We start from the raw sequence: 25,710 nt of genomic DNA on the forward strand, positions 1-25,710 counted from the left end.
TAGGAAAAAAAAATACAGTTAGAAATAAGAAGTCAGTCAAACATTAAACAACTAGCTACTAAAGATCCTTCTTACCTTGTCAAGTTGCTCTATGTGAATGTAATGTAGTGTGTTACTAGTTGTCTGAAATTAAAAAGATAAGAGAGCTGTCAGAAGTCACTAAGCACTCTAGTTCTCTCCACCATGTTTCATGAGCCATTCAAAATAAGAGATGACACTCTGGGTTGAAAACTAACTTAACATTCTTAAAAACTCAAGGTAACTTTCAAGTCCTCCAAAACACCCCCTTTTTATTCTTCTTTGTTCCTTATTAATCCTCAACTGACTTAATCTCCACAGCTTTAGTATTCACAGCAAAGATTGTACCCATGAAACACACTTTAGTTGTTTACAAGGCAACATTAATGTAGAAAAGGTTATTTATTAAATATTATAGGTAGAAGAGAATCCTATGTGTAACATAATAGAGACACTTCTTGAGGATTGGCTTAAGTAGAGAAACCTGAACTATCAGAACTCTCTATTGGGGCTGTAAGAAAAACACAAGACATAGCAATATCCTATATAGGAGTCCTATCTTTTGGTCATATGAATTACGACCAAATAAATTATAGCCACTATGTAAGTTAAGACCCAATTCTATCAGAGCAGAGCTCTATAAGTAAGTAATTACTTACTCCTAAAGAAGATGCTAGATATACTTAGATTGGGAGGGCAAAAATGCAACTCAACACATTTTCTTATTTAAAAAGGAGATGATCTAGAAAAGTCAAACCGAATTACCGTAGATTGCAGACTGTATCAGAACAAGTCTGAATGAGACTCACCCTTTTCTCGATTTTGACCTCGGCCCCAGGGTCTGCATAAAATTCAAAGTGTAGTGTAGTTGCACTGGGTGGGTATTTCTGTGCATAAAAGAACATCAAAGAATAAGATACTGAGCTTCAACTGATATAAGACTCCCAACTCTCCCTCAAACTCTAGCCATGTGTCCAACTCATTTTGGCAGAAGAATGAGCAGAATATTTAGCACTTACAGTGCCTTTAACTCCTTGTCTTATACCAGGGCTCAAATGAGACTTGTCCAAAACAGAATCAGGAGTCTGGAGCCCAAAGCTCCAAAAATCACCCATATTTTTTACTTGTAAATTACCAGGAGCCCTTTCTCTGCAGTTACTCTCCAGGGTGGCACAGGCAGAAGAGCAAATACACCAAGCAATAATGAGTAAGAATCCAAGAAAGGTTGGAGGAAGAAATACCAACGTCATCTAATGAATGCAAAATGACACGGAAACCTTCTGAAATAAATTATTTGAGGTATTTCTTCATAATACTAATTATTCTTTCTGTAATATTCTACACATCTCACGACATGTATTTTTCTGCAAAGGTACATACAAAGAAACCACAATAATACATCCTCTTTAATTCTAGAAAAACAACATGACTAACAAAATTGGTATCAAAATAGCATGCCCATTAAGGTGTCTCCTTGAAAGAAACCACTAAGAATAGCTGCCTCTGAAGATGAGGTAACCACTTGCATACCCCTTTATACTCTGAATTTTTAAACATGTCATGCATTACATTCACTGAAAGTACCCATTATGCTTTTCAAAATTTCATGACATGTCAAATCTAAATAAATAAAAGGATGTACAATTCCTTTTTTTTCCCCCTCTTGCAGTGATGGGGTAGAACCCAGGGTCCCAAAGATGTTAGGCATGTGTTCTACCAACTGAGCTACATCTCCAACACAGGGGGTATAATTTCCCAACATAAGCTAAAATTAAAACGGGTAACACACATCGTGCAAGCCTACTATAGCATACCAGTGTTTTGCCTAAGTGGCAAAGAATAATTTCAAATATGCATAAGGAGATTCAGAATTAATCCTCTAAACTTTAAAAATGAAAAATTATCTTCTCAAAATTAACATTCCAAACTCAGACAACATTCATCTCCTGTATTACTAATATCCATTCACAAAATACTAAAGAAAGTATACCAGATAATGTGGGAAACTAATCTGCTCTAATTTGTGGGTTTCTGTGATCAGAAAAGGAACCCTTATCCTGGAAGTTGGGGAGGCTTGGTATAATAATTTGCTTCATTTCACCACATTCATTTCTGTAACACATGACAACTGTTGATCTGGGGTTGTGGCTCAATGGTAGAGCACTTGCCTAGCATGTGCGACACTGGGTTCAATTCTCAGGACTGCATATAAATAAACAAACAAAATAAAGATGTATCAACAGCTATAAAAATTAAAAACAAAAAACATGACAACTGTCAATATACACTAGACACAGAACTGTTATAGAAAATCCAACTGTGTCTGTGAGTCCACAATAACATGTCTAAACAGAGGGGAGGATGCCCTGTACACATAACCTGAGCATGGGTGAAAGACAGATGGGTAAACATGAACGCATAAAGGACAGTATTAAATTCTCAATAATCCTAAAAGTAGAATTGCTTTCCAAATAGCCCTTCCTAAATATTTCCCAGAGTTCTGATAGTTCCAATGTGACAATTTAAGCAACTGTACTTTCAGTGTTTTAAAAATCACTTTCAAACTAATTCAACAAATGAAACTTCCCACTCAAGAAATAGGTATGGGCATATAGAGCTGTATCTGAGATTCTTTATCTACTATCAGCACAATGAGAATCCAAGCATTATTAGACTCCTTCCTGGTCTGCTATATCTCAACTGATTGCAGGTTCCTTAAGTCCTGATATCAAGTAGAGTAAGGTGTAGAAAGACCACAGATCTGCCAAGACACCCACATCCTAGAAGGTTACTTACCATCATATGCAAGTCTCTGCAACATTCTGCAAGTCCAAATCCATTCTCCTTTCCACCCCAGCTCTTGGAAAAGGAAAAAGACAGTGTAAAGACAATGCATATGGTCTTATGGGCTTATATGTACAAAATATTTAAGAGTACGTAGTTGTTTGCAGCATTCTATTGAGAAGACATCAAATGTGAAAGGTCAAACACAAAGAGGGAACAATATAAAAGCAAGAACTTAGAATTCAAAGCAAGATGGTCTATCTAAAGGAGATTCCTTCAGTGAGATCAATTTCACAGTTCTATGAGGCTGCTCCTGGTAAGAATGCAAGCAGCAACAGCAAGCCATTGCATTCCACATGCCTGCACCCATGCCTGCTGACAGTTCAGTAATATCTCAACAGGCCTACATTTACACACTGCCTTGATCACCTTCCTCACCAGAGTGAAATCACTCAATTTCTAGGACCTCTCTTTTTGAAGTGAGCTGAATTGGCAGAAGATTCTGCCTTGTTTATTGTTGTACTTTGTCACCAAAGTCTAAAAGCTCACCAACAAGACCCTGAAGTATTAAGGAGAATGGCTCAATTTCTTCCAAATCCAAAATCCAGCCATATAATCTAACCAGACTATATCTTCAATGGCCTTTGAAATATCATTTTAGCATTATATTTACTATTGTATTTTAAGCCTAAATATTTTCCAGTCATCATAGCTACAAATATATAAGTAAATCACTTCCATGTTTCCCTTACTTCTGTAGGTAACTCATGTCTGCCATGGTTTAAGTGAAAATGCTCCTTAAATCCATGTCTTTAATATGTTCACTTGAACCCAGTGTGGGTCAATCACCTGGGATATCACTGCATCCTAATATGGTGTATATCCTCTCTACATCTAAATGTGTCCTCATTATGAAATGCTATTACCATATTATCACTTCTCAATGAAATCTTTTAAAATAAATGGTGTTAAGTCCTGAAGCTGCCATTCACAGAGGTCTCCATTATAGAATGCTATTCTAAACGTGGGGTATAGGGGTCAAAACAATCTGCTTATCCACTGAGAAATAAGCTTTTTCATACTACTGGTAGCCTTTCTTGCTTCAGGTATCATATATGAAACAAAGAATAAACAGAAAAATGGTGACTATCTCATTAATTATCCAAAGGATGGTATACCGCTAGTACCACTTTCAAGCACAGAAGACATTTTGTTACCTACAATGGATACATTACAACATTAGGGCTTTCTTCTCTAGTGGAAACCCTGGTTAGAAAGCCTGTCTAAACACAGGGAAATTTCTGTCTCCCAGCTGGTTAAGAATAGACTGTTCTGGGGGAGTGATGACAATGAAAATGGCAGAGCAGGGGACTCCCAAGGAACCATCCATCCCTTCACAAAACTAGTGAATATACTGGCAAAAACTTTTGCCATCAACTTTATCACAACTCTGGAAACTCATCAAGTTTAGGGCAACCAGGAAATGCCTTATTAAATAAAACAAAAACAGCTGAAACAAAAACAGTATGAGAGCTTTAGGATAATTAACCCACACACCCCAGCTCACAGCAGCCTTAGAGAAAAGGACATATTCCTGTTGTAAGCAAAATGAAACTCTCAAATAATTGTGGTCGTTTTGGCTGGTCTGGTATACTCCCGAAGAACAAGCTCAAAGGGCTTGCCATTATTTAGCCTAATATGGAACTCTCTTACAGGTGGGGAAAAGCAAAGGAACTTGCTGAAAACATTAAAACATACAGTTCAAGCAAACAACAAACTGAAAAGGCTTGGGAAGAAAGGCTGAAGTATGAGATTCTTAGTGGAATGAAGGTTTTGGAAAGTTTCACACATTACTGGGAACCTAAAAGGTTTCATGACAGGCATAGCACATTCTTGGCAAAGACCCCAGAAGGTCCCTGAGCTCCCACCTGTGACTGACTGACAGGCTCTATGCAAGTAAGGCTATCGAAGGGTTATAAGCTTTTCTGGCAAAAGCATGCCCAACAATCACACAGAGCTCACTACAAAGACCAGAAGATTTTAATTTATTTTTTGGTTCTAGGTGTTTAAAGCAAATCACTAGATGATCACTAAGCTACTATAGCTTAATTCAGTGGCAATACATAACACATACTTTATGAAATTATAGATGCTCAATGATGTTTCAACTTTTTGACTTTGTGTTAGGCTCATTGGCAATAAACCCAATGTAAGGTGAGGAGTATCTGGAACCACAATGACTGGACTTAATGATTTTAAATTTATAAGGCATGCAAAGAAACAAGAGAAATGGCCTATACACAGAGACAACAAATACAAACCATTCAAAAAATATGGACATTGGATACAATAGACAAAGACAGAAAACAAATTACATTAAAATATGCTCAAGGAGATAAAGAAATCATTACACAGACACACCCACACACACAAACTAAAGAAAATGACAAGAATGATGTCTCACCAAAGAATATCAATAAAGAGAGAGAAATTGATATGACATAAATGAAAAATTTGTAAGGAGGTTCAGTGGCAGATTTGGGCAGGCAGAAGAAAAGGAGTGAACATGAAAATAGATCACTTCAGATTAAAGTATATAGAAAGGAAAAATCTAATGGATTAGTTGAACACTATCAAAAGTTCCGACGTATGCATCAGTATTTCAAGGAGGAAAGAAAAGAAAGGGACAGAGATGCCATTTAAAGAAATGATAGCTGAGATTTTCCCCAAGTTTAACAAAAGATATATATGAATCTACAAATCCAAGTAGTTCATTGAACTCCAGAAGTTCAAACCTAGAGAACAGTACATTATAATGAAACTGACAAAGGCTAAGAACAAAGAGTGTATCTTGAAAACAGCAAGGAAAAGTGACTTATTAAATTCAGCACAAGGGATCTTTAGTAAGGACAAACAACTGGTTTTCCTACAGAAACCATGAATGCCTGAACGCAGTGGGATGACATATTCAAAGAGCTTTAAAAATTACCAACCAAGAATTCTATATATTACACAACTATCCTTCTAAAATTGTGAGAGAAGCCACTACAAGCAGACCTGCCTAGAAGAAATGCTAGTCCTTCAAGCTGAAATCAAAGGGTACTAGACAAGAACAAGAATCCACTCAAAGAAACTGAGAACCTAACTACATAGATAAATAGAAAAACTCCGAATTAATGTACTTTTGGTTTAGAACTCCTTTTTTAAAAATGTGCTTTTAAAGATTACTACATAAAACAATAAACACACAACTGCATTGATGGGCACACAATATACAAATACGTAATTTGGATGAAGACAACAACATAAAATGGATGAAGTGAACCAGAGCAATGCAATAGCTAATACTTTATTTACAATTAAAAGCAAATTGGTATTAATTTGAATTAACAAGTACTTGCTGTAATTTCCAGGGCAAGCACAAGTAACTAGACAAAATCCAAACAAGGTAACAAAAGACTTAAAAAACACTAAATTAAGTATACCTAGCAGACATATAAAGAATATTTCATCCAACAATAGAATATACTTTATCTTCAAGACATGTGGAACATTCTAAAAGATAGACCATGTTAGGCCACAAAAAAACCTCAACAAATTTAAAACAAATGAAATCACGCGAAATATCTTCTCCAAAGAAAACAAAAAAATCAGAAATCTGTAACAGAAATGTACAAGTACATTCTTAACCACCAATGGGTCAAAGAAAAAAAAACATGGAAATTAGAAAATTCCTTAAAATGAATGAAAACAAAACACAATATGCCATAAATTAAAATATGTACATTGACCTGTTAAGTCTCATTGTCTCACATCTAGGACACCTATTTAAAAACTTTATTTAAGAATAAATATACTACTTGCAGGCTATAATTGTGGCTCAGTGATAGAATGGTTGCCTATCATGTGTGAGGCACTGCGTTCAATCCTCAGCACCACATAAAAATTAAACAAATAAAATAAAGGTACTGGGCGATGTACCAACTTTTTAAAATATATCACTCGCAGTATTTCTTGTTGAAAAAATGGGTGAACAATTATAGCATTTGAGAATATATACAAAGGATTATACACTCCAGATTATGATTTCTAAACTATTTTAATGCACTTGTGTCAATTTTGTGAAATATGCACAGAATTGAAATCATGGGATAAATGGGTTAAAATGAAATAAATCAGTAACTTAAACTCAATGAAGTAGAAAAAGAACTAATTAAACCCAAAAACAAGCAGAAAAAAGGAAATTATAAACACCAGAGCAAAGATAAATACAAAAGAATATAAAATAAATCATAAATTGGTTCTTTTAAATGATCTAACAAAAACAGACAAATCTTTTGCTAGACAGTGCAGGAAAAAAAATATGTCTGCTCTTGCTTTCTCTTTCATTTTAAATATGCATATAAGTAGGAGGAATTTTGAACCAGGAATGATTAAAGAGGGGGCTATGGTCATCTTCAACACCAGGAACAAGTGAGTGATTTCTACGATCTTTACTTCAAAACTGAGAAAATGATGCCTAAAGCATCCTTCTGAGAATTAAAGAGACAACAATGTGTAAAGTACAGGTCCAATATTCATTAAGAACTTAATGGAAAACACCTATTGTAAAATATTGTTAAATATTCATGCATTAAAGGTATTCACTACAGCATTATTCATAATAGAAAAATATTAGAAATTACCCAAATAATGAGAAATATGAAGAAACCTGAGATAACCACTGTTGACATCATTTGACAGTATTTAAAATATTCACACACAGAAGAGGGTCATACTGTAACAGAAAAAAAATTTTCTTCTGTCATGGTATTAATCTTGTTCCTGAAAAGATCTTCCCCATTCTGAACAACATAAAAGCATGCAGTTATACTTTATTTCTGTCAATGCTTTTATAGATTCATGTTTTTAAACACTGAACTCACTTAGTAGACCCTAATTTTACTTTGATGAGGTAGGATCTCTCTAAATTGCCCCCTGGACAGTGAGCAAGCTGTTAAAATATCATCCATCAGCAGTGCAAGCAATGTAATCCCAGTGGCTCAGGAGGCTGAGGCAGGAAGAGTTCAAAGTCAGCCTCAGCAATTTAGCAAGACCCAATGCAACTTAGTGAGACCCTGTCTCTAAATAAAATATTTTAAAATGGGCTAGGGATGTGGCTCAGTGGTTAAACACTCCTGGGTTTGATCCTTGGTACCTAAAAAAGAACCAAGCCACTCTAATTAAATGTTATAAGATTAAATCCTTAAAAAGGCCAACCCAAACTTGATTCACAAATGTTGGCGACTGTTAAATTTACGGAATAGTACCATTGTATTAAATATAAAAAATGGATTCTTACAAACTTACACAAAGTTTATATAGAGATAACACTGATGCTAACACATTTAGTAAATGAACCGGGATATAGAAGTATATATACCTGAGTCATTTAATGAAATATACATAAAGACTAAGAAAATGTACCAAAGTGATACAGCATGATTATAAATATTCTTCTGTGTATTTCTACATTTTTAAAATACTGAACACATTTTTATTAGAAGAAAAATTTACTTTGTCAACAAGATGAATCTAGGTAATGTTGATTATTATACAGTTCTACTATTCAGAGTAATACAAGATATTAGAGATTTCCAAGATAATATTACAGATACTACGATTTCTATTTTACAGTTAGAGAAACCAATATTAACTTAGATTTACTGACAGAATTAAGTCTTTATTTCTCAACATGCAAGTGAATGCATATTTGTTGCACAAAGCAGGGATAACAAAAAGTATTTCATATTCGGGAGGCTAACTAGAAGATAAAAAGACATAAACCAAGATTTCTATTAATATCACTGTTATAAGAACTGGAATTATAGATCCAAAGATATAGGAAAGGCAGCCCACACCCATAAATCATACTTCTCGGGAAATTCTACATTTTAGAGAAACACTAAGGTTTTGAATTTTAATGACGAGGGGTGGAGAAATGTAACAGTGCTTTATGCTCTGAATATAGCCCTTGTTGTTCTGACACTGCAACTTATTTTAAAATGGACATGTTTCTTTCTCTTCCTCTCTCCCTGCTCCCTGTTACTCCCTAATCTCAGGGGAAACAGGGTTACCTTTCTTCCCCATCCTATCAATTATCTGTCCTTGAGCACACACCCACTGTAGGAATGAAGTAATCTAGACTTAGGGAAGGCACCAGAGATTTCAAAAATGGCTACCTCCTCCCCAGCACCACATACAAACAAAGATGTTGTGTCTGCTGAGAATTAAAATATATATATATTGGGGCTGGGGATGTGGCTCATATGGTAGCGCGCTCGCCTGGCATGCGTGCGGCCCGGGTTCATCCTCAGCACCACATACAAACAAAGATGTTGTGTCTGCCGAGAACTAAAAATAAATAATAAAATTCTCTCTCTCCTAAAAAAAAAAAAAAAAAAAGGCTACCTTCCAAAATGACAAAAGAATTACAATTTGAACAAAAACATGTGAAATAGTCTTTGAATCACTTCTGTAAAACACCCCTGATCCTGCTCCTTCACTAGCAAAGGAATACAACTTTTTCCTTTTTCTAAAAAAAAAAAAAAAAAAAGAAAGAAAGAAAAAGAAAATTTAATAAGGGGTACTAGGAATGGGAGCTACTATTACTAAACCCATAGGATAATACTATCTTCCCTTAAACCTGCAAGATTCTTTTACTATATTAGCACACCAAAGGATCAAACACACAAATATAATAGACCAAAGGCAGCAATATACTACACATGTCAAGATTCCAAATTGTCCAGGACTAGAAACCAACCTTGATCTATATTCTCTGTTAGCCCAAACCAGAACAAAAAGCAGTGCACCTGTCAAAGGCTGAAGTATTGCAAAATGCAAAGGAACAAAATGGAACTACCTTTCACAAAAACTAAAACTGACAAAAATTCATACTTTAATATCCATGTGTGTCATTTAAAAGTACATTCTGCATCTTTAACCCTTACTTTCTGAATTGTCAAAACATTCAATGTAACAAAGATATGAAATAGTGATAATCAGTTTCTAAAAGCAGGCTGAGTTCCGTTGGGTGATATTGTGACTCTTAACGTGAAGTACAAATTAACTGTAGAGTCCTCTTCTATTAAATGTAAAGCTTACTTTGAAATCTCAAAAACATCACATATGGTGCAGCCCTTGGAAAGGATATGGCCCGAGTAAGCAAATAAATCAGGATTCAAATCAGTTTCATCAATTCCTCATTGTGGAAATTTATAAGGAATTCATATCACCTTGGGAATTCTCACACTCCTCATCTGTAAAATGGGGATAATTCCTACTCTCAGAGTGTTAAGGAGTATATATTAATAGTATGAAATCAGGTAATGGTTTTTTAAAAGAAAGTATGATGGAGCATAATAGTCATTAAAATATATCTGCAAAGAGCCATCACCTATACTTATACATAACTGTAAAAGTAATATGTAATAGACACATTCAAAAAGTGAAACTATCTTCTTCCCAAATGTACTTCCTTTTGTGTGTGTGTATATATATATATATATATATACACACACACACACACACACATATAGTTCTATTTTTGGACTTTCAAAAACTATAAATAGGAATCTTCAACTAGCAATTTTTTTGCTTAGAGAACATTTCAGTCAGATCTTTCTATGTCATACATGGGATTATGCCACGTAAATTTAAATAGGTATTTCAAAATGTTTTTAAACAAGGTTATAATAGAAATCTTTTAAGCATGTTTTTGTGCATATTTAAATACATCTGTAACACAATTTCCTTAAGATGAAACTGCTGTATAAAATGTACACATTTTAAAATGAAAGATGCTGTCACAAAACCTTACAAAAGGTTATTCATATACCAACAGACCGTACTTGTTTCCCACAAACACAGCCAATGAAATATTACTGCCAGTCTAAGGGTTAAACGTCACTTCACTGTGTATTTTACAAGAATTTCTAGTGTGAGTTTTTCATGTTTTATTGACTAAATTTAAATACTGAATACTCTTCTGTGAACTGTTTATATGCTTTTGCATACATTTTTCTGAATTACATCCATTTTATTGATTTGTAGGAGCTGTGTACATATTATTCCCTCATTGTATTAGTTATCTAATCATAAAGAAATCCTATATTTTCACAAAATCAAATCTGTCAGCATTTGTAATATGGTTTCTACCTCCCTTGACTTCCTTAGGAAAGCTTTCCTTATCAAAGATGTTAAAAAGTAACTAGTATTTACCTTTAAATAAATGCTTCCAGGATTTATGAGGTAGAAGAAAGGATCTAAACACATTTTCCCCTCAAATATCCAACTGTCCCACAATTTTCATCATAAGCAATATGAGGTTATTTCCTTCTGAAAATGTTTGTCTATTTCTGTACCATTTGTCAAACTTTTAAAATTGCAGTGGCTTTACATTTTGTTATCATATAACAGCAAACGAACCTGATTCAGATACTTTCTGGTTGATGTAATATACCTTCACTTAGCCAATTAGATCAAGTGCATTCTTCATGATGTCTGTTCAACATATTCACTGATGCAGGCATTCTTTTGCTCCTACCAATTAACTGTATGGGTGTCAAGTCAGGTGTGTCTTCCCCCAATTCATGTTAGGGCTGTTTTATGTTTTATAATTATATAATTTCTAGCACTTTGTAAAACAATGATTTAAATGGGAAAGGTATGTAAACTAAGGGGAATTATTTTATTAAGACCCAGGGCCTGGGTTAAATACCAAGCACTGGGAGAGGAAAAAAAAAAAGACTAAAAGACAAGGGTACTAAATTTAAAAACAGTTGTCAAATTGAGGAGGAAATATTCAGAGGAAAAACATAAAAAAAAAAAAAATAAAGGATTCTGTATTCAGGTTCATTTACAAGTGTCTTTAGATTGTTACATGGGAAACTGCCATGTGCTTTAGACTTTAAAAAAGTCTCAACAAAGATTACTTTTAAACATTTCCTACTATAACAAGATTTTTAAAATAATTAATCTACCACCTGTTGATTCTGATTTCATCAGAGGCCTTTTACTATATTCAATCTTTCCATGCCAAAAAAAAAAAATTGGTATGTCTCTACTTAGATTACCTTAACAAAAAGCAAAGGTCTACTGCTCTAATAGAAATTAACTATTGCTGCTTAGATTTATTTTCTTTTACTTATTTATATAACCATCTATCCCATTATTGATCATTCAGATTACTTTTCCCTGCCACTGGCAACACTTAACTTATATATTTTATGTATATATACACTTTCAACTTATATATTTTATATAATATTGCTTCAGGTGCACATATTTTTAAGTTTCAGAAACAGTATGGAGCAGTAAACACTTTTCTTTTTGTTTACCAAGAACTGTTTAAAAGCTACTGAGGTTCCTATGTGTATTTGGTTTGCTGCTTCTAACTGCTACATATTACCATGTCCATGTACCACTTTTTACATATTTAATCTACTTATGACAGATCCTAGGATAGATTGCAACTCCTCACTACCACGAACAATGACACAATATTCTGACGTATGTCACATTTATGGAATGATAAAAAAACATATTTGTGATATATACCCAGAAGTATCAGTCTACATTCCTATCAGAAATACACAAGGGTTCCTATAGGCTCACAAACCTGTCAACACTGCCCATTATAAAGTTTTCTAATTTTCTCAAATCTGATGCTTTCAAAGTATCTTGCTGTATTTTTATTTCCCTATTAATGAGTTTGGGCATGAACTCACATGCTGGATTTCCTGGTATATGAACCACCTATCTATATCCTTCGTTTACCCTTGTTGAATTGGAGGAATTCCTCAGATATACAATGTTAATAGTCTTGTGTCAGTTTTTAAACACTGTTAAACATCTCTCAATCTACCATGGGTCTGCAGACTTTGGTCTTTGACAGTACTGCTTAATTTTGTCCACAGAACAGCTGTGTTCAACCAATTGTTTGAAAGTATTACCAGTCAATGATAAAATGAGTTTGTACCAGAATGTTATTTAACCACATCAATAAGCACACTATTAAGTACAAGTGACATTTTTCTCAATGAAGGTAGAAGGTATTGATTTATGTTCCTGTCTAAGTGCCCAAGAAGTAGCACTAAGTGATGACATTTTTCACTGAAAAGGAAGTCTTTATTTTTTATTATAATATTCAAAATTTTACCTTTTGGCTTAATGATCTAAATTCCTTCCCCAACAATAGATCACACATCATCTTTTTTTACGTTCATAAGTTTTACCCAATAGAGCTTATTTCATAGATACTACTTCATACTGTGAATTTCTTTTTTTGGTAGTAGAAATTGAATCCAGACATGCTTAACCACTGAGCCACATTCTCAGCACTTTTTGTCTTTTATTTAGACACAGGGTCTCACTAAGTTGCTTGGAGTCTCACTAAGTTGCTGGGGCTGGCTTTGAATTGTGATCTTTGTACCACCGTGCCCAGCTGAGTTGGGTATTTTTAACCAATCATTTCTTTATTGGTCATTACTAGTAATGCACAGAGAAGTTAATTGTTTCTATGTATTGATCTTTTTCTTGGCTATCTCATTATATTTCTATTAATTCACATAATTTTATATTGTCTCACCAGGGAACCAAAAGACTCAACCCCAACACCTCTAAAGAAGAAATTCTATTAAGCAGTCTTCATTTCTTTTTTTTAAGGTATCTTTTTTTTTTTTTTTTAGTTGTGGATAGATTTATATATAGTGTCTCAAAGTCTTCATTTCTTTTCTATTGGTTAGAACCTCTAATACAAATTTAGATGAAGAAAGAAATAATAATGAATAATAAATAAATTTAAAATTTCTTTTCCTTTCTCAGAGTTGTACTGAATTTTATCAAACGATTCTGAAGCATCAATTGAGGTACGGATTCTTCTGTTACTTGGATATCAAATGTTGAACTGCCTAGCATTTTTAATAATGTGAGAAAATGTTTACTATATGTTAAGAAAACTGATTATAGGGGTAAGCGTGTAACTCAGTGACAGAGTACTCAACTAGCATGCGTGGAGCCCTGGGTTCAATTCCCCAGCACCACTAAAAACTTAAGTAAAATTTTAAAATATAAAAGGAAACATGGTGCATCCATATATACATTATTTATGAATTAAGTAAAAATGTTCAAATTTTAAAAGAGGCCATACTGGAGTGTATTATAGGTGACTGGTGTGGTGTTTATACTTTCTCTCCTATGTCCTAGAATTTTTGCTATACAAGTTATATTTATAATCATACAAATATGATTTAAGTCATCATAGCATCTAAAAATAACCCCAAAATTGTGTTGTTAATTATGTCAATTGTGAAGTGACCACTAAGTTACCTTTTAAAAAACAGCCTTTACATTTTTCTTTGAAGACACTATCAATGGCTGTTTCTCAAACACAAAGTATGAATTATCAATAAGCCTCTAGGAATACTGGAAAATAGCTTGAAAGAACGGAACATTCCTATAAAAGCTTTTGCCTTCAATTACAAGGATTACAATTACAAACTAACTGCTAACCACAGCACTAATTACCACAAATTTATTCTAAAACAACTCTGAGGATAGATATACTAAGCTTTCCATAAGAAAACTGGTATCAGAGGTAATAAGCAGGGCTAAGACTCAAATTCAGATCTTGATTTATACTTTGTTATGTAGAATCTGATTCTAAAAGTTTTTTCCAGAATTGAAGCAGCCAGATTTGAAGAATCTCTGCTTTGCCTGCAAAAATTCACAAAATCCTTCAAAATTACTTCTTTTGAGTGGGGTGGGGTGGGGTGGTGTCAGGAACTGCACTCAGGGGCACCTGATCATTGAGCCACATTCCTAGCACTATCTTTGTATTTGATTTAGAGACTGGGTCTCACTGAATTGCTTAGCACCTCACTTTTGCTGAGGCTGGCTTTAAACTTGCAATCCTCCTGCCTCAGTCTCCAGAGCCATTGGTATTACAAGTGTATTCCACAAAATTACTACTTAATAACTGAGAACACTTAACTTTTTGGGGGGTGGGGTGGGGTGGGAGGGATTTAGCTATTGCCCCAGATAGATCTGCTCAATTAAGAAGAAAGTTAACACAGAGAATTCTGATCCACTTTGATATTACATGAAACACCTGTTGAAAGGACTATATGTTCTAATTTTTGTGTTCTTCCACTCTTCACCCAAACTCACCTCTGCCAAATGTTGCAACCGTGTTAGCAGTGGGGTCCTCTTGTCAGATCCAAGACGTGTGATATAGTTTGATCTTTTGCTAAATACATATAGAAGGTTAAGGACTGCCAGCACCACTTGCATATCAGAAGAAGCCAACAAAGTTGTCAAATGCTATAGGGAGAAAACAGGGCAAAGTTCAAGGAATCAGGCACATATGACCCTGAAAACTTAAAATGCTAATGTAATGTTAATTGTCAACCTTCACAAAGCAATCAAGAAGTTTGCTCACAATACAAATTATAAATATTTGAGAACCTACATCATTCAACCTTGTCCACAAGGAGTTTACAATTTAGCAGCTGGCCAGAAAGTACAAGAAAAGTAAAATCTATAAATAGCAATTCAAAATTGCACAAATGTCCCCATAGGAAGGAAGAGATTACAAAAGAGACAAATGTGATATAATACACATGTGGAATTCAAGAACATTAAGTTTCCAACTGGACTGCAAGTATTATGATAATTCTATACCCCTACTAGATTTATGACAAGTATTAAAACATAGTGTCCTTCAAATAGAAGCAAAAGATATCAACACCTGGTGGCAATTATGTAAAATAAGACCACTAAGTTACAGTGTATGCTTAAAAGTAACCTGAGTAACTATTTTGCTTTTAAAACATATTAAATTTCATCATTATATTGAAGAATTTGGTCAGATATAAAGCCAGCACATAATTTAGCTAGAAATAAATCAAAGTATTTTGATTTGCCGATTTCCCTGAAGACCATGGTCTTCCTTGTGTATCATACCTATTTCTTCTTCAACAAATTGCTTTTCCACTCCTTAGACCTGTGTGCTTGCTGTTGTTTACTTATCCTAAATCTTTCCCTAAGCTATTTTCTTTCTGCTTATTTACTGATTCTGATTCTTTGGAAAAATTAACACACCTAAAAAATAATGGGATACCTAACTAATAGAGATGAAAAGTCCAATGTTGAGCTACAGTGAAACAATTTCTTCTTATAGTGATTTTTGACCAAATCAAAATTCCACTGATTTCTTTGCCTACTTCAAGGAGATAAAGGATGCTATGAATATGCATTTCATACATAGCTCTGGGTCCTGCATCCACTGATCAAATCTACCACAGATTAGAAATATTTTTTAAAAATGCATCTCTAGCGCTGGGACTGTAGCTCAGTGGTAAAGTGCTTGCCTCGCATATGTGAGGCATTGGGTTCGATCCTCAGCACCACATTAAAAAAAAAAATATTGTGTGTCCATCTACAACTAAAAAAATATTTTTTAAAAATGCATCTCTACCAAACATGCACACCTTTTTCCTTGTCAGTATTCCCTAACAATACAGTGTAATAACTGTTTATATAAGGAACCTGAGAGACAGCAGATTTTGGTACATGCAGGAGCTCCTGGAACTAATCCCCTCCTAGGTACTAAGGGAGGACTATATATATTTGGAGGAGAATATGGGAGAATGGAGAAATAATCAAAAAGCAGTATGAAGTTATAACCTAAAAGAATAATAAATACATTAACAAATTAACAAAATTCAATTATTTCTAATAATTTAAAACTAATTTGGAGCTTTTCTAATAAATTGGAACAAAGATCAATTTCTGCAAATTCCCTTGAATACTTCAATATGTGTACTACATTTTTCACTCGTTTCTTGATTCTTGAAAAGGAAGGGTGAAGGCAACATTACAAAATCTTTCAATCAATCCTAAGAGGGGTGATAGCTATACCAATGAAACATCATATCATTCTCTCTCCTTTTTTTTTTTTTTGCAGGGGGGAAGTGCTGGGGATTGAACCTAGGTAGTACACTACCATTGAGTTACACCCTCAGCTCTTACCATTATCTTTAATAATGAAAAAAACCCAGAGCTCCATAATTAAAAGAAAAGAAGTGAGCATCAGGGGAAAATAGCAATTCCCATGGATATACACAATTCTACTTAGGAACATATTATATAGACTTGAACCTTTCCTACCTCTATGGAACTGTACAGATGCCGGGAAAAGCTGTACTCAATAAGCAAGGCTGTGAAGTTCAACACAGCCAAGAGCAGCATTTTTAGCTGCTCTCTTTCTGGCCTATCACATACAAGCATCCATGACATATTTTCCACTGTTTGTCCAGCATCTGCAAGAATTCCATCAAAGCGGTCCAACAGGTCCACCCAGTGATATAACTCGCACTGTAGAGAGAGGAGAAAAAGAGTATTTAAGAATAAGAGAAAAGCACTGCATGGCTGCTTTGTTACAAGAAACTGCTAAGCATGATGCCTAGACAAGTTCACTTCCCATCTATGAGAACATCATACTCCTAGAGAAAATGGCCCAAGTTCATTGTTACACACCCATCAAAATAATATAGTACCAGCAGTAAACACCACCAAATCCCTAAAGACAGATATTCAAAGGAAGAATCCTGACTATCTACATTCTGAACCCATTTTATCCAAAGTTCATTTTTGGAGTCATCTAAAGAATATTCCTGGGGATGGGGTTGTGGCTCAGTGATAGAGCACTTGCCTAGCATGCATGAAGCACTGGGTTTGATTCTCAGTACCGCATATAAATAAATGAATAAAATAAAAGGTCCATCAACATATAAAAAATTATTGAAAAAAGAGAATATTCCTTTAATCTTCAAGTAAAAATCAAAGGACTTTCAAACTCTTTATATGATGTGCAAGCATTCCTCATTTTCTGCTACAGAATTTTCTTGGCAACAATTCAGAATAAAAGCCACTGGTCTAGAGCTATGCTTGCTAGATACTACTTATTAAGTGCTGAATCGGACTACGCCATTGTCATTTCTCTTTACAAAGTACACACAAATATGATTTATCAGTACAGTGAGTCCTGTATTTTGGGAGCATAAATCACATACCTTTCCAATGTTCCATGTTTTGATTTGCTGTAGTTCCAAGAGAAGTTGCTCATCATTACAAACTTTGAGTTTGTCTATTAAGGCTCTGCAGTCTGCAGGCTGAGAAAAACAAGAAAGAATTCACAAAAGGTACTTTGGAATGAGGAAGACATAAGGGAAAATAGGAAAAAGTAACCCTTGAAGCCACACAGTTAACTTCTGCTTATATAAAACTGGAGATCTGACAGATGATCACTTGGTTAAAATGGAAACCTTGTGAAGAAACACTACTTTCCTTTATGAAGAAATACTGTTTTCCCCAATAACCCATCTATCTATGCACTTAAAAAAATGGATAAACCTATAGATGTAGACAAACTAGCTTGAAGGGTACAGACAACAGACAAAAGGAGACAAGCTAAACATCTACAATAAACAAAATTAATGAATCTGGACCATAGTCTGAAACAGTGTGCCTGGTGATATGTTGAAACTGAAACAATGAAAAGCCTGAGTTAATGGAGAAGAATGTCATGGACTATATTTTTATGCAACATTAAATCCCCCAACAGTTGGAAAGCAGAGTTTAAGAATTTTGTAAAGGCAAAGAGCTTCAGAATTTTGTAAAAACTAAGACTCTATTCTTACTTGGGATTCCCATTTACTTACACTCCTGTTCTCTTGTATTGATGAATGGGATTGCCAGATAAGAAGGAGGGGATTGAGAGTTTACAGTAAAGTTCCCAAAAATGGAAAGGAGAAATGAGATAGGGGCTGGCAAAGAGAAGCATTCCACTAATGAATGGCAGCTGAGAGAAGTGATTACATTTGTTCTTTAAAGGCAATATGATGTCCTCGGAACATGCCCACATTTGAAACCAAACAAATCTGGGTTCAGTTGTTCATTATATGTTTACTGTGCTGTTTGATCATGAGCAAGTCCAACCTCTCAGCCAGTGTTCTTATCAGGAAAACAGATTTACTAGCTACCTTAGAGACAAAGTTCAAGTATCTGCCATATAAATAAAGTACTTATCTCATATAATAAAGAGCTTAAATGGTGAAAGGCAGCTTACTATTGCAAAAATCATGGGCTTTGGAATTAGGTAGTTGGTAAACTCCCTCTTTGAATCTAAGCATCCTTTTTTACAAAGTGAAATAATACCACTTACACATGTAGCAATGTACTGGTGAAATTTAAACTAAAGTAAATGTAATTTTGGCATCTAAAACAGAATGTGGAATATAAAAGGGACTTTAAAAATGATAGTTTTCTTTAAGTCAAGCCCCCAACCTTTCCTCCCCCTAAAGTAAACATTAAGATTTATCTCAATTTTTTTGTGATGATTAAATGTATATAAAATGTATGACAAAATTCGCCCAAAAGCCAGGCCTGCACCTTTTCCTACAAGCTGGGGAAGAGGCAAAGAAGCAGAGACATATACCATGAGAAATGTGAACCATCTGCTCTTGAGTTTCTTTGTGCCTTCTGGATTTACTTTGGCCCAGTATCAAATATACTGCTTTCATTCTAATGGAATGTAGCTATGCAAATCCATTTTTATGATTATGTAAGTTATATTATACCTTTTTCATGATGCATTATTATTGGTGTGTCCTATAATCAAGCATTGTTTTTAATAAGGCCCTGTAAAAAAGCCAGAAACTGCTTTTAAGTGTAAAACAGATATTGGCAGAGAATAGTATGGCCAAAACTTAAGGGGTCTTAGCTGTGATTCTGGCAATGAGCCTTGCCAAAGGCACTATATAGCATCTTTGGCTAACACTTAAGTCAGGCATATGGGTCTACTTGGTCTTAATATACAACTGGCAGGGTACCTTGCAAGCATCATAGCCTGGACCTCTGGGCAGAAATTTTTTTAGTTCCAGATTTCACTAACATTTCAGCATTGTCCACTAAATTATCAAGAAAGTAGACCAGAACACCAGGCCCAAAATGTTGGCTCCAAATCCAAAGAACCACCCCAAATGCTATTTCTTACTTTGTGGTATGTACAGCAACTTGCCACTCATTTTTGAAGAGACACTGCAACATTCCCCATACCCCAAGAATCTTACAATGTGGCAGGCCCTTAAGTTTTCACAGGGTTCATCTCTGATTCTAGCACAGGTCTGAGCATCTAAAGTACCTGTTTTTTTCTGCTCACAACATCCAGTTAGCACAACAGCATATTTACCATCTTATCCATGCTATACAAATGCAAACAAGCCGGGTAACATGGTGCATGCATGTAATCCCCATAGCTTGGGAGGCCGAGGCAGGAGGATTTTGAGTTCAAAGCCAGCCTCAGCAACTCAACGAGATCCTAAATCAACACAGTGAAACCATGTCTCTAAATAAAATATTTTTTAAAAGGGCTGGGGGTGTGGCTCACTGGACAAGCACCACTGAGTACAATCCCTGGTACCACCTCCCCCAAATCAAAGGAAGTGTGATTTTCTTATTTATGGTAATGAGAATAACACTTGCTACTTCAACAGCTGCATACCAGAGTTTATATTGACTTATGCCAATAAATATCAAACCTAGAGTAAAATTATCTTCATTGTTGCCAATATACAAAGTGATCAATTAAAAACTTTTCTAAAAAATAATACCAAGTATTGGCCACAGTAAGAGAAATTGGACCCTCTTATATGCAACTTGAAAAAAATTGGCAACTAAAGCCTTAAAAGTACAGTGACTTGAAAATTCTACTTTTACTGGCTTTGTTTTGTTGTTGTTGTTTGAAATGTCTCATGCCCGTTGTCATTGGGATATTCATTTCTCCTACTGACTCAGTTACTAAACATGGGGTTATAAGTATTTTCTCCAGCTTGTCATGTGCCCTCCTCCAGCCACATGAGCTCTACTGAGATATAAGTGGCATATAAAAACAGCATATAATTAACATATACATTTGGTGAGTTTAGATGTATGTATCCACTTATGTCACCATGACAACAATCCAGGTAATAGCCAAGTTTCTCTGAGTGCGATAAGAACACTTACCATCACATTTATTAGCCTCTTGACAAAATTCTAAGTACAAAATACCTTGCTGTTAATCATAGGCACTAAATTCTGCAGCAAAGATCTGGAATTTACTCATCTTGCGTAACTGTAAATTTAAATCCATTGAACAACTCCTCCCTAATTCCCCACTTTCCCTGTTGCCTAAATCCATACTTCTTACTATTTGAGACTCTCTCTTTGTGATGGACTTATTTCACTTTTCATAATACCAGGGGTTAATTAAAAAAAAAAAAAAGAATCCCATACTCAATAACAAAAAAAAAAAAAAAAAAAAAAACCCTCAAATAACCCAATTTTTTAAATGGGAAAAGGCTGCCAGGAGCAGTGGTGCATGCCTATTCCAGAAACTTAGGGACTGAGGCAGGAGGATGAAAATTTCAAGGTCCTTAGCAACTAGCAAGAGCCTGGCTCAAAAGCCAAAAATGAAAAAAGGATTGGATTGTAGTTTAGTGGTTAAGAACCCCAGAAGGTTCAATGCCCAGTACCAAAAAACAAACAAACAAATATAAGAAGTCAAAGCAATAACTAAAAAAAAAAAAGAAACCACAAAGGACTTGAATAGATACTTATCCAGGGAGGACATATAAATATCAAACAGATATAAGATATTGCCTTGTACTTGTTACAATGGTTATGGGTCATTTGTCTTTTATCCAAAGATATGGTATTTTTCATTTCCATTATGTTTTTTCCCATTTCCTTTAATTTTTGAAAAGACAATCCCCACCCTAAGACCAGGTAAACATTCACCAATATTTTCTTCTTCTCCTTTAACTTTTTTCTTTAAAAAATATCTGACTTTTGATTTATGTAGAATTTACTGTGGTGCAATAGTCCCCATGATACACAGCCAAACAATGACTAATAACATTGCTCCCCATAATATATAATCCCTATACTACCATATAATTCTTCATACACACTAAGTCTCTTATTAGTGAATTCTAAAGCTGATGCCACTGTCTTTATTTTTTAATTTTCATTGCCTGAGAATTTTCTTCTTGCTCTTCAGGTTCCAAAGATATTTTAGTACACAGCTGTCAAAACTTCTAAATGCCAAAACACATGAAAACCCAATCAAAAGTTAATGAAAAATATCAGCAACAGATGTGAAAATGAATCCCCCTCCCCCCATATATATAAAGCATTGAGTAATAAGCACAGGTATTCCAATTTCAAATATGAAATGAAAGGAACAAGATGGTAAATTTAAAAATAGGTATTGAAGCAATCCAAGTTAGAAAAAATTAAATCCTTTTTCCCCCACCTAATAAATTTACAAAAATTTTAAAAGACAATTCATAATACTGTCAAGGATGAGAAGAGAGTATTTATAATCCTCCTTAACACAACTGCCAAGTGAAAAGGGCAGAATGACTGTGAGTGTAAAAGCAGATTGTTTTAAGACTGTAAGAAATATAGCAAAATGTTTTCAGTGATACTTGACAGAGGTTAGACTTCTTAAAAAACACCCAAGTGGCCTGTATTTTAGAAAATGATCTCATTTATTGCATGCCAGATACTAGGCTAAGAAACTGTCTCAAATCAAAGAGGGAGGAATTACCAATCCTATTTTGTAGCTATGGATGAGGCAACAGAAGAAGACTGGTAAGATTAAAACCCAGATCTGATTCCAAAGCTTGTGATAATTGTAATGGGAAATAGGGTCTATGTGAGAATTTTCAAAAACCCTTCTTTAACCTCACAATGTGGTTGTAGATAACTGATGGAACACTGAACTAAAGCTGGAATTTCTACTCTTGACCTAGAATCAACTGACATGAATACCCAATACACAGGTTGAACTGAATTGTATGATGAAGAAATCAGTAATAAGCTGGGAATAGTGGTGCATGCCTGAAATCCCAGCACCAGGGAGGCTGAGGCAGGAGGATTACACATTTAAAACAACTTAGGGAGGCCCTAGACAACTTCACGAGACCCTGTTTCAAAATAAAAAATAAGAAGATCTGGGGATGTGGCTCAGTGGTTATGCACCACTGAGATCAATCCTTGGTACCCAAAACAAACAAACAAAAAGAATCAGTAATAATACAGGTGAAGTGGCACACACCTGTAATTCCAGGAACTTGGGAGGCTGAGACAGGAAAAGCCCACAGCACAAGGTCAATAGAAGCAACTTAGTGAGATCCTAAGCAATCTGGCAAAACCATGTGTCAAAATAAAAAGCAAAAAGGGCTGGGGCTTTCGCTCAGTGGTAAAGCATCCCTGGGTTCAATCACCAGTCACACCTCTCAAAAATAAATCAATATTGGGGCTGGGGTTGTGGCTCAGTGGCAGAGTACTTGCCTAGCATGTGCGGCACTGGGTTCAATTCTCATACCATGTATAAATAAATGAATACAATAAAGGTCCATCAACAACTACAAAATAAAATAAAGGACCATTGACAACTAAAAAGGTATTTTATAAAAAAAAAATCAGTAATAAAAATAAAAAGAAAGTGGCCTCGGGCTGGGGTCATGGCTCAGTGGTAGAATGCTTGTCTACTATGTGTGAGGCACTGGGCTCAATTCTCAGCACCAAATATAAATGAATAAATGTCCATGAACAACTAGAAAAATATTTGAAAAATAAAAATAAAACACGGGCCTCAAGTCCTAATTAGAATAAGATATATTCCTTGCTTGTATAATTTTATCAAAATGGATTCTACAATCATGTATAACTAAGAACCACCAATAAAAAAATGGGAAAAATACCACTGACCTCAGAAGAAAATTAGTATGTATTGTCACTATCATTTTGTAAAAAACAAAACCAAGAATGGTCCAACAGCTATAGTCAGAAATTGAATCTATATCTGTTTTTTTCCATTGTACTACACTGCCTTTCAGTGCATAGGAATAACAGCTTGAAAGCCTATGTAAGATACACACAGTTACAAAGTACTATGCCACTGGTCACATTCCATGGTCACTTGGCCATTTTTTTTTTAAACCAACAAAAGTTCCAAATGAAATCTGTTTCAAAAACAAATTACTGGTTTTTTTCTTTTTCTTTATTGTTGTTGTGATGGGACTCAAACCCAGGGTGTGATATATGCTAGGAGACTGCTCTACAATGGGCTCTTTATTCCCCCCAGCACCCCAAAAGTTGCTATTTTATTATAGTTTGTATGAGCAAAGACATTTTTAGAAGATCAACATGGGTGAACTGATCACAAAGTTGTTTTTTTTTTTCTAAAATGAAGAAAACTGGCAAAGCAAACATCTGGATACTTACAGCCTCAGTAGGTGTCTTTTTCAGTTTAGTCCTGTCTACTTTCATGTTTTCGATTTTCTGCTTTATGACCTGAAAAAAACAATTCCAAAAGAATTTAGAATTTAAAAGTTGCAGTCTTGATCTCTACAGGCTTACCCATATACATATAGAATGAAGAGCATATAAAATGCTTAAAAGTAAAAACACTAGAGTTACAATGCTATGCCAACTCATATAGACACATCTATGAACATGAGAAGGGTAAAGAACTTCCTCAGATGAAACTAACCCATATCCCTGCTACATAAGCCTGAAGCCATATTAAGCCAAAACAAAATTGTCTTTCTTTTACAAGGCTCTCAAACCATTAGTTGAAAATAAAAGTGTACAATGTTTACAACAACTCAGGATGGAAGAATTCACAACAGTCCTGCAATTCACTGTAAAACTTAGCAATTCTTCCTCTATAAATTTATTCAAAGAAAGTAGTAAGGATGCACACAAATATTTAACCATAAGAATCCATATTGTATGATCATATATAATAGTAGAATATTGTAAAGGACCAAATATCCAAAAGAGAAATGGTTAAAAATGGAATTGTTACATAACTGTTTTAAATAAAATTCAAACAGAGATCCTTGCTACAAAATAAAAAGGTAGAATGTACGATATAAATATAGAATGCATAATATAAACTTCATCTGAAGAAAACAATTTAGAAAGGATATGCATCAAAATGTTAATTCATTGCAAAACAAGGATTGTGTATGTATATTTTAGCAATGCTTTATTTTATTTATATGCAGTGCTGAGAATCTAACCCAGTGTCCCTCACACATGCTAGGCAAGCTTTCTACCACTGAATTACAACCCCAGCCCTTGCCATATGCTTCTTTTATTGTTTTTACAAAGGTAAAATGATTATTTTTTAAATTAGGAAATGAGGTGTAAGACTCCTACCAGAAATGTCCTGAGCACAGAAAACAATCACTTTAGTAAAAAAGCAGAGAAATAGCCTGATGGGACCCACAGTATAATCTCTTCTGAGTGATTTCTGATGGTAGAGAAGTTTTCTACCATTAGAAAGTAGGACAAATGCACAGAGGTAGAGAGAGATTGCAGGTTTGCAGGTTCTTTATTTAAAAAAAAAAATCTGCAAGTAACAATGTACTCACTATAGCAATCACCAAAGGTCAATGTCCTCCTACAAAGAAGGTTGCCATAATATAAAGGTGGCAGTTTAAGTACAAATTTCTGGCAGCCTTTGGTCTAAATTTAGTCCAATACATTCAGTACTGTGGAAATAGCTTGCATTTGCCCACATAACCTGTGTTCATTCAATCAACAGGCATTTAGGAAGAGTTCGTGAAAAATCCAGACTATATTCTAATTCTAAAACATTTCAATTTTGTTTAATTCCATTTATCTATTTCAGTACTAGGGATTGAAGCTATGGGTACTCTTAACATCAAGCTGCATCCCCAGTGCTTTCTTTAAGAAAATTTTGACACAGGGCCTTGCTAAATTGCTCAGTCTGGCCTCTAATTT

The 25,710-nt window shown here is 34.7% G+C and overlaps 1 protein-coding gene across 17 annotated transcripts in view; it reads right to left on the reverse strand.

The window, feature by feature from the left end:
• Huwe1 (HECT, UBA and WWE domain containing E3 ubiquitin protein ligase 1) overlaps window positions 1–25,710 on the reverse strand; it is a 143,034-nt gene that overhangs the window by 83,666 nt on the left and 33,658 nt on the right. For all 17 annotated transcript variants that reach the window (XM_077107133.1, XM_077107132.1, XM_077107135.1 and 14 more), the window contains 7 exons: window positions 24,181–24,249; window positions 17,919–18,017; window positions 17,014–17,220; window positions 15,013–15,165; window positions 2,815–2,877; window positions 828–905; window positions 76–123 (listed from right to left, as the gene is read on the reverse strand). In XM_077107133.1, the coding sequence (XP_076963248.1) occupies window positions 76–123; window positions 828–905; window positions 2,815–2,877; window positions 15,013–15,165; window positions 17,014–17,220; window positions 17,919–18,017; window positions 24,181–24,225 (693 nt within the window). In that variant the 5' untranslated portion in view covers window positions 24,226–24,249. The remainder of the gene's footprint in view (window positions 1–75; window positions 124–827; window positions 906–2,814; window positions 2,878–15,012; window positions 15,166–17,013; window positions 17,221–17,918; window positions 18,018–24,180; window positions 24,250–25,710) is intronic.

This window comes from Callospermophilus lateralis, chromosome X (assembly GCF_048772815.1).
Source record: "Callospermophilus lateralis isolate mCalLat2 chromosome X, mCalLat2.hap1, whole genome shotgun sequence".
NCBI classification, from domain to species: domain Eukaryota; kingdom Metazoa; phylum Chordata; class Mammalia; order Rodentia; family Sciuridae; genus Callospermophilus; species Callospermophilus lateralis.